The sequence below is a fragment of the Neoarius graeffei genome, chromosome 3 (genome assembly GCF_027579695.1).
Source record: "Neoarius graeffei isolate fNeoGra1 chromosome 3, fNeoGra1.pri, whole genome shotgun sequence".
NCBI classification, from domain to species: domain Eukaryota; kingdom Metazoa; phylum Chordata; class Actinopteri; order Siluriformes; family Ariidae; genus Neoarius; species Neoarius graeffei.
Genome location: NC_083571.1, coordinates 47333558 through 47349613, shown reverse-complemented (window position 1 = coordinate 47349613; position 16056 = coordinate 47333558). Strand labels below are relative to the sequence as shown.

The following is a 16056-nucleotide window of genomic DNA, read 5'->3' as shown; positions in this document are numbered from 1 at the left end:
CCCCACTGGTAACAATGCCATAACTCTGGTAAAATGCGACTGAATGGAACAAAATTACAATACGCATATTACCGACATATAACAAAGAATCCTCTCAAGTTTCGTGAAATTCCTCCAAAAATTGTGAGGGAAGTTGATTTCAGAAAGCAAGCACACCTTGATGAAATTGCCAAAGTACAAGTTTGTGAATAATCAAGGGCATAACTCTGGTACAATTTGCCCAAATTAAACAAAATTTCAATATGCGTATAACTGTCATATAATAAAGCCTTTTGCCAAGTTTGGTGAAATTCCTCCACAAATTGTGAGAGGAGTTGATTTCAGAAGAACGTACACCCTCATGAAATTGTCAAGGTACAAGTTATTTAATCAAGGGTCAAAACTCTGGTAAACTTTTCACAAACTTTATTAAAATCACAATATGTGTATTACCATCATATAACAAGGCCTTTTGCCAAGCTTCGAGAAATTCACCCAAAAATTGTGAGAGGAGTTGATGTCAGAAGGCAAGCACACCTTCATGAAAATGTAAAAGTACAAGATTGTTAATCAAGGGCCACAACTCTGGTAAAATGTGACCCAATTTAACAAAATTACAATATGCATACTACTGACATACATCAATCCCTCTTGTCAAGTTTCATGAAATTCCTCTAAAAATTGTGAGAGGAGTTGTTTTCCCTTCCCAGGACGGACGGATGGACAGACGGATGGGCATCGCCATGACATAATCCCCCTTCGGGCCTTTCGGCCAGCGGGGAATAAAAATGGATTGTTTGTTCAGGACATCCCATCTCACACAATTATGACGCAGTGATATGATTCTCTCTGACCAATCTGTAGGAGTGTTTTCATGTCACCTTTTGGTATCGCCTCAGCTCTCTTGGAACCTCAATGGAGGTGATACAAAAAAAAAAAAAAAAACAGTTCACAGGTAATATCCACAACTTTGGAGCAATGGTAAACTAAAAAAGTTGAGTCGAGCTGGTACCATGCAGTGGAAAAGGGTCATAAGAGACCCAAACCTGTTCCAACATGACAATGCTCCTGTGCACAAAGTGATTTCCAGAAGGACATGCCTCCTTTAAGTCTTAAATGTAATGTTCAACAAGCACATGGGTGTAATTGGTCAGGTGTCCACGTATATTCAGAAGCAGGAAAGTCTAGTATATGTCCTTATCTAGCTGAAGAGAAGATTAAAAGACAAAGACCATTTTTCCAAAATAAAGACCTCAAAAGTATATCAATTGTATCAAATAACAATAATTTGCATGAATTTATTTGCATCTACCTTTTCATCTATTCATTCAACCCGGTGAGCAAGTTGCTGGATCGAAGTTACAGCACAAATCTGTTATGCTGTAAGACTAAACCATTCTGAAATAGCAGGTATACTCTGACAGCAACTATCATTCACTGATTTAGCTATAACAGTACAATTCACAAACCTCCACTGACCGAGGTAGTTCACATACCTTATTTTTAAACAGGCCATTGGGTCCAATCACTTTATCAAACAGATGTTTTCCCACATGAGCGTCAACAGCAGAGAGTGGGTCGTCCAACAGGATCACATCAGCAGAGCTGTAGGCCGCTCGAGCCAAACTCACTCGCTGCTTCTGCCCTCCACTCAGATTGATACCCTGTAAGTATACAATGTATGAATTGATTGATTGTCAAGAAGAACCAAAAGCACAATTTAATTTGGGGCTAATTAGTGGGATTCATTTGATCACAAATTCAAACTGAGCTACAAAAATTCTAATTCTGAACACACAACTGACATATTTCAACAGTTTAAAACTTAATCTACTTGCACTGATAGAATACTCTCGAGCCCCTGGTATTAACATGTGTCTTGAGCCAAACAGAGTTGCCAAATTTACCACAAGCAACACAAAGCAAAATGAAATACACCACCATCTTGGTTAGCCCAGTATAAAAGCTCCAAAGACATGTATACATTGCTCTCAATTATTGCCACACCTTGTAAAGATTAGTCAAAAGGGGTCAGAAAAAAATCCATCTTTTGGTGAAGTCACTTCATCTCACACTGAAAAAATGAGAAAAATCCTATCTTTAATTGAAATAAATCTATCCAGAGAAAACCACATCCCTCATCAAGAAATAATTATTTTCAACAAAAACACCTGTGCCACTATTATTGTCACCCAGGAAATTATAACAAACACAGTGTAACTGAAGCCTGTTTCCCATTTCAATTGTGCATTTTTGAGTTGATTGGAGTGTGTAGGAACTTTCAAGCTGTAATCCATGACTTCCTGATTACATACATGTCAACCTATACGGAATGTCCGTATTTTATACGGATTTGATTCAATAAACGTAGTATACGGGCGTACAAATAAAGTTATACGGATTCTTTAAAAAAAACTTCAATATTTATTTAGAGCTGTAATCAATTCCCACGATGATAAAAGAGTGCATAACATTTACAAACGTACTGTACACCACAGAAAGCACAAACAGCCAGTAAAGAGTCTTATGAAATCGCGTGTTATCTTGTGGTAGCGAGACTTCGTTCCACTTCTGATCATGCGCACACCGCATTGCGAGAATCCCGCCAACCAGGAAGTAACATTTTGTTTGAAACACGTATTTCCACCTGAGCGACTTTCACTAGCGACTGAAAAGATTCTGAATGGGCACTCCGGCAAGATCAACACAGACACTTGCTGTGACATGCAGCCGAGTGAGGTATTGGTGCAGACTGCTAAAAAAAAGCTGTCATGGAGTACAATTCAGAACATTAGAGTGACACTTTGTGTTTTTGTCAAACATTGGAGCTTTGTATTCATTCTGAAGGTTTATTGTTATTAATATTGAATAAAAAGTAACTGGGATATATCATTGTTAATGATCATTCAAATTTTAGGTAAATTATTTTAATTTGCATCTTATAAGGATTTTATAAGGGAAATACGGATTTTGGAGGTTGGTTATACAGGTTTGATTGACCAAAGGTTGACATGTATGTGATTAACTGGGGAACAAATATGAAGAGAAACAGAGGCCAAATTCCATTAGTCATTCATCAACATGGGAAAGATAAGAGAACAGAAACCAAATGAGGGAGAAGTGTGTTGACCTTCATAAGTCAGGGAATGGTTATTAAAAAAATAGCTACTCGCCTGAAAATGTCCATTTCTACTGTTAGGGCAATAATAAAAATGTGGACACCAACTAGAACTGTTATAAACTTACCTGGAAGAGGACCCAAGTTTATTTGCCCCCACATACAGTGAGGAGGAGGGTAAGGGGGGGGGGGGGATCCCCAAGGATCACTGTTGGTGAATTACAAGAAAAAGTACTATCTTGGCATTTCCAAGTCTCCAAAATCACCATTAGATGCCACCTCCATGCCAACAGATTATTTGGAAGGTTTGCCAGAAAAAAAGCCTTTGTCAGTTAAGCACAAACATAAGCACCTGAAGTTTGCGAAATGTTACTACAACTTTGACTGGAACTGTGTTCTATGGTCTGTTGTAACAAAAATGGAGCTTTTTGGCAATAAACACTCAAGGTGGGTTTGGTGTAAAAAGAAGGATGGCTATAATGAAAAAAACCTGATCCCAACTGTCAAATATGGTGGAAGGTTTGTCATGTTTTGGGGTTGTTTTTCCTCCAAAGGCCCTGGAAACCTCGTTAGGGTACATGGCATCATGAACTCCATGAAATACCAGAACCTTTTAAATCTAAATCTGGCTGCCTCTGGCAGAAAACTAAAACTGGGTCAGCAATGGCTCTTCCAGCAGGATAATGATCCAAAGCATATGTCCAAGTCAACACAGAAATTGTTCACTGAGCACAGAATCAAGCTTGTGTCATGGCCATCTCAGTCCCCTGACCTGAATCCCAGTGAAAACTTGTGGGCTGAGCTGAAAAAGAGAGTGCACAAGACAGGGCTGAGGACCCTGGATGATCTGGAGAGATTGTGTAAATATCTCCAACCTTACAAAATGTTATAGGAGAGACTCAGTGCTGTTTTACTGGCAAAGGGAGGTTGTATAGAGTATTAGATGCAGGGGTGACAATAATAGTGCTACAGGTGTTTTTGTTGAAAATAATTATTTCTTGATGAGGGATTTGTTTTTCTCTGAATACATTTTCCTTGATTCCTCGAGACGCAGGTGTAAAAACTGCCTAGTTGTTTGGCTTCAACCTTTCAGAACTACACTATGATATACCCTTTCTACTATTTCATACTCTTCCTGCGTGATTTGAATGTCAGTATCAGACAGCATCACAGATTATATGCACAGTGTATTTAACCCAACATTAGCGTATGAGATGTCACTCAAAACTGATGTCACTGTATTTACATACACGAGACTATTAATGCAGAAACTAACATATTTGTGGGTGGCAATTATATCAATTATTAATGACCAAGCATTCCAAATCTATCTAAACCTTCACTCATGTATGTTCCATATTGCTGGGTTTCAGTCACCTGACTTTTCTTAGAAGTTTTACCAGAAGTGAAATAGCTGGTGGTCTAAACAGCTGCCATAGTGCAAACAACTACCAATAACTTAGAGTATGCTCGTAATCTAGAAGCCACTGCTCGCTTTAGATATATTCAGAAGATTACTATGTGCAGTGGAATCGACCCCTACAGTCTGGGAAAGAAGGATTTGTCATACGATCTCGAAAACTACCCTTCAGTCGAGTTCCCCAACATCTCAAACTATCTGGTGTTGAAGACTTCCTTCTACACCGCACAACAGATGAAAGCGTGGAAGAGTATGGAAGCTTATGACTTTTTTGTATGTGGCTGGGTAAAGGACCTCGGTATCAAGTCGCTGCCGAATGAATCCTGTATTGTTTTTGCCAGTGTAAGTATGGGGTTTTTTTTTTAAGCTTTTCATTCACGTCTTTACAACGAAGTGCTGCAAGTTGAAGTGTAAACAAACAACAGTTCGCTTGATTCTCACTTGTGTTGGCTCTTATCTCTCACGTAAATCATTCACAAAGATCATCAGAAACCCATTTAAAAACCTGGAGCCTAGTTAAACAAGACGGAGAAGTGATCACAGCGCATTGTAACTGTATGCCTGGGTAAGAATTTTGTTGCAATCTTCACGCATATGGACTTTGTGAGGAGTAAACAAAGAAACAGCTGGGGACTTTGGCGCTTTGTGACTAACAAGAAAAGTACTTGGAAAACACTAAGGACATAGCTGAGAGGGATATACAAACCTTTCACGAAGAAGTGATCACTGCAAACTTGAGCATGCTTCGACTCGGCTCCCTTCGATTTCAGTGAGAGGTTCAAAAGCCACCTTTCTGGACGTCTTTTTGTGAAATCCTGTGTTCGTTCACACTTTTTTTTTTATTAGTTCACAGGGAACCCTGAAGAAACTTTTATCAGTTTCACGGTTTGATCGATTCGAACAACCTAAAACAACGCAAGAGTAAGGCATTTTTCATGCTAGCAATGCACCTTCTCCATACAAATACTTTGTCAACTGAACTTTGGTAGAGCACCAGCTAAAGTTTTGAATAACTAATGAGGCGGATGTGATGTCACGTGAAACCCAGCAATACTGTATGTGAAGAATAAAACACGACATTGGTATGATCCAGTTCGTGTTACAACCTGTGCCATCTTTGCGAAGTGGATTATTTTCTGATACCATCGCATCCTGAAGTGTTTTATTCCTTTCATATAACAACAATTTGCCTTTGATTTCACTTTTTCATTGATTAATGAACAACACATTGTGCTTACCATTGAATGTTATGGAACATTTTTTTCTCTCGGTCTTGAATTTAATAAGACAGCAAATAACGCAGTTCATCATGTTACCAAGAAAACTGAAAGTACAAATTCCTGTCGTGACTATTTTTTTTCAGAAAACCTCACTATATTAACATTATTCTGCAATTCTGTCTGTTTATTATTTGCCTTAGATTAGATCAATCATCCACCATACATGTCCCTGTGAACGAGGTGTTACTATAGAAATGATAACTTTAGAACAAGTACATTCATATAATGCATTTGAATTATAGCTGGCACAATTTTCAATCAACATAGCAAAAGACTTTTCATTACCTTCTCTCCGATTTCAGTCTGAGCTCCACCAGGAAGTAATTCCAGGTCTGGTTGTAATGCACAGGCCTCCACTATAGTCTGGAACTTCTGCTCATCCTCAGCCGAGCCAAACAGGATGTTATCCTTTAGAGTAGCGTTCTGAATCCAGGCCTGCTGTGGCACGTACGCAACAGATCCCTGAGTGAAGAAGTGAAAGCAGAACAGACAGAGAAAACAAGGTAGCACTTTATTTAAAAAGCACATTCCTAGAGTTTGATGTTGATATAAGTTCTTTCTGAGAGCTGACAAACCTACTTAAGTACTGCATTTCTAAAGGCTAGTTCCATTGTGCTAGCTGTCATAAAGGTTACATTTATCAATTCTGACATCAAGTCATTTCACCTGAGTAAAATGACATTGATTTTCATAGGCTGTTTTACGATGCTCTCCAGGTTGACTTATTTTAAATTCAACTCTTATTTAGGGGTTTCATACTTATGCACACTCCAGATTTCTGTTTTTCATCTTAATTATTGCTTGTGTCACAATAAAAAAAAAGCACTTAAAGTGGTAGGCATGCTGTGTAAATCAAATGGTGCTAACCCCCCCACCCAAAAAAAATAATAATTTTAATTCCAGCTTATAATGCGACAAAACAGGACAAACACCAAGGGGGATGAATACTTTCGCAAAACACTGTAAATAAAGCTTCACATGTATTAACAAATCACACATTTCTGGAAATGGGGTTTGTAAATGTTTGCTTCATTGAAGAATCTAAAATATGAAACATATATTTTTTTTCACCTCATAGCAAGAAGGTTCTGGGTTCAAGCCCAGCGGCCGACGAGGGCCTTTCTGTGTGGAGTTTGCATGTTCTCCCCGTGTTTACGTGGGTTTCCTCTGGGTGCTCCAGTTTCCCCCACAGTCCAAAGACATGCAGGTTAGGCTAATTGGTGGTGCTAAACTGACCGTAGGTGTGAATGTGAATGGTTGTTTGTTTCTATGTGTCAGCCCTACAATGATCTGGCAACTTGTCCAGGGTGTACCCCGCCTCTCGCCCATAGTGAGCTGGGATAGGATCCAGCTTGCCTGCAACCCTGTACAGGATAAACGGTTACGGATAATGGATGGATAGATGTATATTTTGTTTCACACTTTTTGTTCACCACATAATTCCCTGTGTGTTCCATGTGTTATGTCACAGTTTTGATGTTGTCAGTATTGTTCTACAATGTACAAAATCTCTGTAGGGATCCTTTTCCATGTTGTCAGACACTTACAATAATATTATGAGCCTGTCAGGGGTGAAAACAAGCAGTTTAATCTGACGGGGATGTTTGCCCGATAGGATTATGTTGTATAGCCATTTTACAGTTGCTGGTTATAGTGTTCGAACTCAATACTGGCCCGATTTCAATTGTTTTAGTCCATAGTAAATATTTGGACCCAAGGAGATGGAAAAATCAGATCCAGATTAAAAGATCCTGGAATTTTCCTTTCAAGTGCCTGTGTTTCCTCCAGATCTGCATGCTGGCTAGTGTAGTGCACAAATGGCAGCTATTCATCTGCCTCACTACCTTGATATGGACAGAGCCAGAGAGGTTGTGCATTTCCCCGAGCAGAGCTGAGATCAGAGAGGATTTGCCTGAACCCACTGCTCCCACCACAGCCACAAGCCAACCTGGTTTAATATCCAGAGACACGCTGAGGAAACACACAGAGATATATTTTTCAAATGCAAAGCTATATACATCACTGTCACATTGTCTTCATTTCATTTCATTTCATTTCATTTCATTTCAGGGAGTTTGACTGAATGTTCAGCAGGCCAAGCTTTCATTTACACTGGCATCAAAATTAAAGACATGAAATCCCATCTACAACAGCAGAAACCAATAGGACAAATATTTCGAATCACACATGTTGGTTCAGAAGTGGTCTTTGAAAGGTGACTATGAACCTGAAGTATACTGAGCACAAAAGACTGCACTGATGAAATCATGATGGCATTATTGAATTCTTGGGTTTCAGTCACGTGACTTTTCTTAGTGATTTCACTTCCGGTAAAACAGCTGGTGGTCTAGCAAACCAAAACGGCTGCCGTAGTGCAAACAACTAGCGATAACTTATCAGAGTATGCTCGTAATCTAGAAGCCACTGCTCACTTTAGATATATTCAGAAGATTACTATGTGCAATGGAATCGACCCCTACAGTCTGGGAAAGAAGGATTTGTCATACAATCTCGAAAACTACCCTTCAGTTGAGTTCCCCGACATCTCGAACTATCTGATGTTGCAGACATCCTTCTACACCGCACAACAGATGAAAGTGTGGAAGAGTATGGAGGCTTATGACTTTTTTGTATGTGGCTGGGTAAAGGACCTCGGTATCAAGTCGCTGCCGAATGAATCCTGTATTGTTTTTGCCCGTGTAAGTATGTTTTTTTTAAGCTTTTCGTTCACGTCTTTACAACGAAGCGTTGCAAGTTGAAGTGTAAACAAACAACAGTTCGCTTGATTCTCACTTGTGCTGGCTCTCATCTCTCAGGTAAATCATTCACAAAGATAATCAGAAACCCCTTTAAAGACCTGGATCTTAGTTAAACAAGATGGAGAAGTGATCACGGCGCATTGTAACTGTATGCCTGGGTAAGAATTTTGTCATGACCTTCATGCATATGGACTTTGTGAGGAGTAAACAAAAACAGCTGGGGACTTTAGCGCTTTGTGACTAAAAAAATGTACCATAAAATAATGATACATAGCAAGAAAAGTACTCGGAAAACACTAAGGACATAGCTGATAGGGAGATACAAACCTTTCACCAAGTGATCACTGCAAACTCGAGCACGCTTCGACTCGGCTCCCTTCGATTTCAGTGACAGGTTCAAAAGCCACTTTTCTCGACGTCTTTTTGTGAAATCCTGTGTTCATTCACCCTTTTTTTATTAGTTCACAGGGAACCCTGAAGGAACTTTTATCAGTTTCATGGTTTGATCGAGTCGAACAACCTAAAACAACGCAAGCATGAGGCATTTTTCGTGCGAGCAATGCACCTTCCCTGTACAAACGCTTTGTCAACGGCGCTTTGGTAGACCACCAGCTAAAGTTTTGAATAACTAATGAGGCGGATGTAACGTCACGTAAAACTCAATGTCCAGTATGACTCAACTGAGCAGGTAAAACACACACTCATGATAACATGCACACAACATGACAGCACTGGTAAACTTAACTGAGCAAACATAAATGCAGGACTGCAATGAGGCAAATGTTGAGTAATTCCTGTCATAGTAATTTCCAGGTGCTGTTTTTTTTTTTTTTTGCAATGCATTATTCCATAATATGTGGTTGTATGTGCTGTGAGTAGAAGGCATGAGTCATTTTCTGAATAAGAAAACTATTTAGTCAGTAAATGTATTGTTATTGTTAGTCATCTTGTGTGTCATCTCAGCACAGATTAAGTCTTCCATTGTGCTTTGGATTTCCTTCGATCAGAAACGAAAGCTATAGTCTAAAAGCATGAAGCAGAAATCAAGGTCAACAAGAATCAATGGCCCAATGTTGTGACTCGCAGGCTGACAGAAGGAGCAATTAAAAAAAAAATAATAATACACACTTCTTCAGAACTGGTTCAGAATCGATCCCCCATGTAAAAGTGCCGTTGCTCACACTTACTGCTGTGCCTGTTCAAAAAAAAAAAAGAATCAGAGAACAAAAAAAAAATCATATCTTCTAAAAATCATATTAGTTTTCCAATTACTAGAAAAATACGTGACTGTCTTGGCCTTAAGGTTTTTTTTTTGTCATTTTAAACATTATAAATACACAATTTCCTCTTGCACAGGAAACAAGATTAACTTTTTTTTTTTTACATATTAACAATTACAGAGTGCAGCAAATGCTTACTAATATATTTTTGAATATTTCATTTAAATGCCTGATGTATGGCTAATTCTCACATGTATACTGTATGCTTCTGATGTTTTAAGCTAATCAGGGGTGGTAAATTAAGAGCTGGTAAATCAATAACAGCTAACCAATATCATAAAATAATAAAACTCAGTTTAATACAGGGGAAGAGGCATTGGGACGTATTCAGAGTTGAGTTGAGACAATTTTGAAAATGCACATATGCAAGTGTTTGGACCTCAAGACTAAAGTAGTACAGTGGTGCTTGAAAGTTTGTGAACCCTTTAGAATTTTCTATATTTCTGCATAAATATGACCTAAAACATCATCAGATTTTCACACAAGTCCTAAAAGTAGATAAAGAGAACCCAGTTAAACAAATGAGGCAAAAATATTATACTTGGTCATTTATTTATTGAGGAAAATGATCCAATATTACATATCTGTGAGTGGCAAAAGTATGTGAACCTTTGCTTTCAGTATCTGGTGTGACCCCCTTGTGTAGCAATAACTGCAACCAAACGTTTCCGGTAACTGTTGATCAGTCCTGCACACCAGCTTGGAGGAATTTTAGCCCGTTCCTCCACACAACAGCTTCAACTCTGGGATGTTGGTGGGTTTCCTCACATGAACTGCTTGCTTCAGGTCCTTCCACAACATTTCGATTGGATTAAGGTCAGGACTTTGACTTGGCCATTCAGAAACATTAACTTTATTCTTCTTGAACCATTCTTTGGTAGAACAACTTGTGTGCTTACGGTTGTTGTCTTGCCGCATGACCCACCTTCTCCTGAGATTCAGTTCCTGGACAGATGTCCTGACAGTTTCCTTTAGAATTCACTGGTATAATTCAGAATTCATTGCTCCATCAATGATGGCAAGCCGTCCTGGCCCAGAAGCAGCAAAACAGGCCCAAACCATGATACTACCACCACCATGTTTCACAGATGGGATAAGGTTCTTATGCTGGAATGCAGTGTTTGTCTTTCTCCAAACATTACTCTTCTCATTTAAACCAAAAAGTTCTATTTTGGTCTCATCCATCTACAAAACATTTTTCTAATAGCCTTCTGGCTTGTCCACGTGATATTTAGCAAACTGCAGATGAGCAGCAATGTTCTTTTTGGAGAGCAGTGGCTTTCTCCTTGCAACCCTGCCATACACACCATTGTTGTTCAATGTTCTCCTCATGGTGGACTCATGAACATTAACATTAGCCAATGTGAGAGAGGCCTTCAGTTGCTTAGAAGTTACCCTGGGGTCCTTTGTGATCTCGCCGACTATTACACGCCTTGCTCTTAGAGCGATCTTTGTTGGTCGACCACTCCTGGGGAGAGTAACAATGGTCTTGAATTTCCTCCATTTGTACACAATCTGTCTGACTGTGGATTGGTGGAGTCCAAACTCTTTAGAGATGGTTTTGTAACTTTTTCCAGCCTGAAGAGCATCAACAACGGTTTTTCTGAGGTCCTCAGAAATCTCCTTTGTTCGTGCCATGATACACTTCCACAAACATGTGTTGTGAAGATCAGACTTTGATAGATCCCTGTTCTTTAAATAAAACAGGGTGCCCACTCACACCTGATTGTCATCCCATTGATTGAAAACACCTTACTCTAATTTCACCTTCAAATTAACTGCTAATCCTAGAGGTTCACATACTTTTGCCACTCACAGATATGTAATATTGGATCATTTTCCTCAATAAATAAATGACCAAGTATAATATTTGTCTCATTTGTTTAACTGGGTTCTCTTTATCTACTTTTAGGACTTGTGTGAAAATCTGATGTTTTAGGTCATATTTATGCAGAAATATAGAAAATTCTAAAGGGTTCACAAACTTTCAAGCACCACTGTATGTAAAGTTCTTAGGTACATGCAAAGAAATTCTGGAAAGCAAAGATGTCCTCAAAATGCATGAAACTTTTTTTTGGGGAAAAAAAAAAGTCTTTAGTCTGACTTATCAGTAAAAATCTGGCAACCATAAAGACATGAAATAACAGGTGATTTTTGATCATTGAAATAGTGTACCCTGAGAACGAACAACAAGAAGGTGTGTAATACATTTCTAAAGACAAGGAACTTTGTCTGAAGGTGGATAATTATGTATAATTCAATCATGAGTACCCTTGTTATTGTTGTGCTGCACTGCCAGTGTGCCCAAATCCTCTCCACCAAGAAATTTCTCCAGCCGTTTTTTGGATACATTTGTCTTTAAAGAAAAGAACAAAAAGGAATTTCAGCTGCATGGAATATGTATAGCTTTATATGTCGTATACATACAGTGTGTGTGTGTGTGTGTGTGTGTGTAAAAGTTTACATACAGTGACATGAATGTCATCTTAGATATGAATGTCATGGCAATATTTAGCCTTTCAGTAATTTCTTTGAACTGTTCCTTTTCTGTGGCAGAATGTACAACATACATCTTTAATTTAAAAAAATAAAACACTAGAATTTGGTGCACAAGTTTTAATTTTCTTTGAATCAAAACAGTGTCAAAATTATACATACAGGGTCAAAAATTTGCATACACTCACTTAGATTATTAATTCAGAGGTGCTGAAACTTCCAAAATGTATCTCATCTTGCCAAGCCCGAGGTCTCTTAACTTCCTGTTAGTGATCATGATGGACTACAGCTGGTAGCTTCTCTGTGCCTTCATAAAAAAGGTTTGTTTACAGCACTCATTAGATTGACCAACACACAATACAGTGGGAAAGTCCAAGGAGCTCAGTGCAGATCTGAGAAAGAGGATTGCAGATATACACAACTCCGGAATGTCTCTTGGAGCCATTTCTAAACAACTGCAAATTCCAAGATCAGTTCAAACAATTGTATCCAAGTTATTGTGAGGTGTAGTCACTTTGCCAAGCCACTTTGCTTCAAGAAAACCCAAACTGTCACCCTCAGCTAAAAGGAAGTTGGTTTGGATGGTTGGGAACAACCTGGGAACCACCATGGCACAGCCCTGCCATGAACTGGAAGCTGATGGATCACTGTCTACAGTTCAGATCACCATGGACTAAGAGGCTGCAATCCAAGAAATAACCCCCTGCTCCAAAATTGACACTTTCAAGCTTAACTAAAGTTTGAAGCTGACCACACAGACAAAGAAAAAGCCTTCTGGAGGATAGCTGTATGGTCAGATGAGACAAAGATTGAGTTGCTTGTCCATAATGACCACCATGTACAGAGGGACACTGTACCAGCTGGTGGTGGTGGTAGGATCATCAAGCTCTGGGGCTGTTTTACTGCCAGTGGAACTAGTTCATTGCACAAAGTGGATGGAATAATGAAGGAGGACTACCTCAGAATTATTCAGCATAAACCATCAGAAACTTTAACATGACTTGGGAGTTACAACAGGACAATGAATCCAAACATGCATTGGAGCTGGTTGTGGAGGATAAAGCAGGCTAATATTAATCTTAAAACAAGTCCTGACTTCAACCCTATTGAAAATGTATGGACCGTGCTTATAAGTCGAGTCAATGGCAAGAAAAAAAAAATTAATTTAATTGATCTTTACCAATTCTACCATGAAGAGTCATGAAATATCCAACAGAATTCTGCCAGAAGCTTGTTCATGGCAAACAAAAATGTTTGGTCAAGGTGAATCTTGCGAAGAGATTTTACCCAAATATTAGGTGTGCTATATGTACATTTTTGACCCTGTATGTATAATTTTGAGCCTGTGTTGATTTCAGCACCAAATTCTAGTGTTTTTTTTTAATTAAAGCTGTATGCTGTACATTTTGCCACAGAAAAAGAACAGTTCAAAGAAATTGCTGAAAGGCCAAATATTGTCATGACATTCATATCCAAGATGAAATTCATGTCACTGTATGTAAACTTCTGACTACAACTTTATATATAGGCGGCATGGTGGTGCAAGTGGTCAGCACTGTCACCTTACAGCAAGAAGGCTGTGGAATCGTGGCCAATGGGGGCCTTTGTATGAAGTTTGCATGTTCTCCCCATGTTTGCGTGGGTTTCCTCCGGGTGCTCCGGTTTCCCCCACAGTCCAAAGACATGAAGGTTAGGTTAACCAGTGACTAAATTGACTGCAAGTGTGAATGTGTTAGGACTAGGACTGTTTTGGCCTCTAGAGGCCGCTGTTATTTCCTTTTCGTGTCATGTTTATTTTGGCCTCTAGAGGCCGCCACTGTTCCTGTGTTTTGTGTTTGTGTTAATTGCCTGTTTAGTCCTGATTATCTTCACCTGTGTTCAATTTAGTTTGTGTATTTATACCCCCTGAGTTCAGTCCTCTTGTCACGGAGTCTTTGTGCTGTTATGTTTATCTCCAGTTTCCTCTGTACCGTGTTCTTTATTTTGCATTTTGCTTTTCTTTTGGACCTAGTAGTTACTGTGGTTTTTGGATCTTCTGAGCTTTGGTATTTTTGCCTTTTCTTTTCTGTTTTTTGGCTTTTGTTTTGTACTTTTGGATTTTTTATTTTTTCCCTTATATCTTCTGAGTGTTTTTGTATTTTTACTTTTTGGATATTATTTGCACATATTGTAAATAAACCTTTTTGATACTTTTTCTACTTCCGCCTCATGCCTCTGCATTTGAGTCATCCCCCTGGTGGCCTAGTGGGGGTTTGCTGGATAATCACACCAACAAACCAGGTTCAGATCCCAGCAAAACCCTAACAGAAAGACTCCGTCATGACCGACTCAGCAGAGGCTGCTTCAACTGTCTACCCGGCCAACCTTCAGGGAATTACGGCAGCTTTGACACGCTTCGGAGCGACCATGGACGTTCATGGACGTACGCTCACCAGCCAACGTGAGGCCCTTGCTTGCCACGAGGAACTGCTTCAGCAAATCGGGAAAACCCTGGCACAGCTGACATCTCTGCCTGCATCTCCTGATCCAGCTCCCGCTCCTGCTCCTGTGCCTCCTGCCATGCTGCCTTCTTCACCTCGCGAACCCAGCCTTCCTGCACCACAGAGGTACGACGGCAAGCACAGTGAGTGCCGAGAATTCCTTACCCAGTGTCAACTCACCTTTGAGCTTCAGCCTACCACCTACACTACGGATCGCCGCAAGATTGCCTTTGTGATCACCTTATTAGCTGGTCAGGCACGAGCCTGGGCTACTGCTATCTGGCAAAGACAGGGACCTGAGTGCCTTGATTTCCAGCTGTTTTCTGAAGAGATGTTTCGGGTCTTCGATCAGGCGGACATCAGTATCGACGCAGCCCGAAAGCTCATGTCCATCCGGCAAGGAGGAAGCATCGCAGATTACGCCATCTCGTTCCGAACGCTCGCAGCAGTAAGTGGATGGAACAAGACAGCCCTGGTGTCAGCCTTCCACCATCTCTGTCTGACCCCATCAAGGACGGTCTGGCCTCTATTGGATGCTCAAGTGACCTCAAAACCCTCATCTCACATGCTATTCGTCTGGACAACAGGATGAGAGAACGCCACCAAGCCTTGAGCCCCCCCAGCCTCCCTACCTCTACCTGGAAACCGTCTACCTCCTTCAGTGACTGTCCAGAACCCATGCAAGTGGGTCGTACTCGCCTCTCCGCATCTGAGAGGGAGCGCAGAAGGAGGGACAAGTGCTGCATCTACTGTGGCAAGCCTGGTCACTTCCGAGCATCATGTCCTGAACTCTTGGGAAAAGGACCGCCCCATCCAGCCGAGGGAGGGTTGTGACGGGGCCTACCCTCTCTCCCGGACTCCCTGGCCAAGGAATCTACATCCTGGTCTCCATCTCCTGGGGTGAGTCTGTCCACTCTTGTCAAGCTTTGTTAGACTCAGGGGCGGCTGGGAACTTTATGGATATTCACTTCGCCCAAAGCATCAATATTCCGACTGCACCTCTTGAAGTCCCACTGTCTGTGTCTGCCCTCGATGGCCAAGCGTTAGGTGATGGAAGAGTCACCCAAGTTACTTCTCCAGTCTTCCTCCAGTCTCAAGGTCACAAGGAAGAAATATCCCTGCACCGGATTCCTTCACCTGAGTTCCCAGTTATTCTAGGCCTTCCTTGGCTTACTCGCCACAACCCTCGAATAGACTGGGTAACAAGCTAGGTTGTGGAATGGGGCCCTGCATGCCATGCCTCT

The 16056-nt window shown here is 40.4% G+C and overlaps 1 protein-coding gene across 1 annotated transcript in view; it reads right to left on the bottom strand.

The window, feature by feature from the left end:
• Positions 1-16056, bottom strand: part of LOC132882560 (ATP-binding cassette sub-family C member 2-like) — a 144311-nt gene that overhangs the window by 86265 nt on the left and 41990 nt on the right. The window contains exons 14-18 of the mRNA XM_060915654.1: positions 12108-12192; positions 9685-9751; positions 7642-7768; positions 6083-6259; positions 1476-1643 (exon numbers count right to left, since the gene is read on the bottom strand). Coding sequence (XP_060771637.1) covers positions 1476-1643; positions 6083-6259; positions 7642-7768; positions 9685-9751; positions 12108-12192 — 624 coding nt within the window. The remainder of the gene's footprint in view (positions 1-1475; positions 1644-6082; positions 6260-7641; positions 7769-9684; positions 9752-12107; positions 12193-16056) is intronic.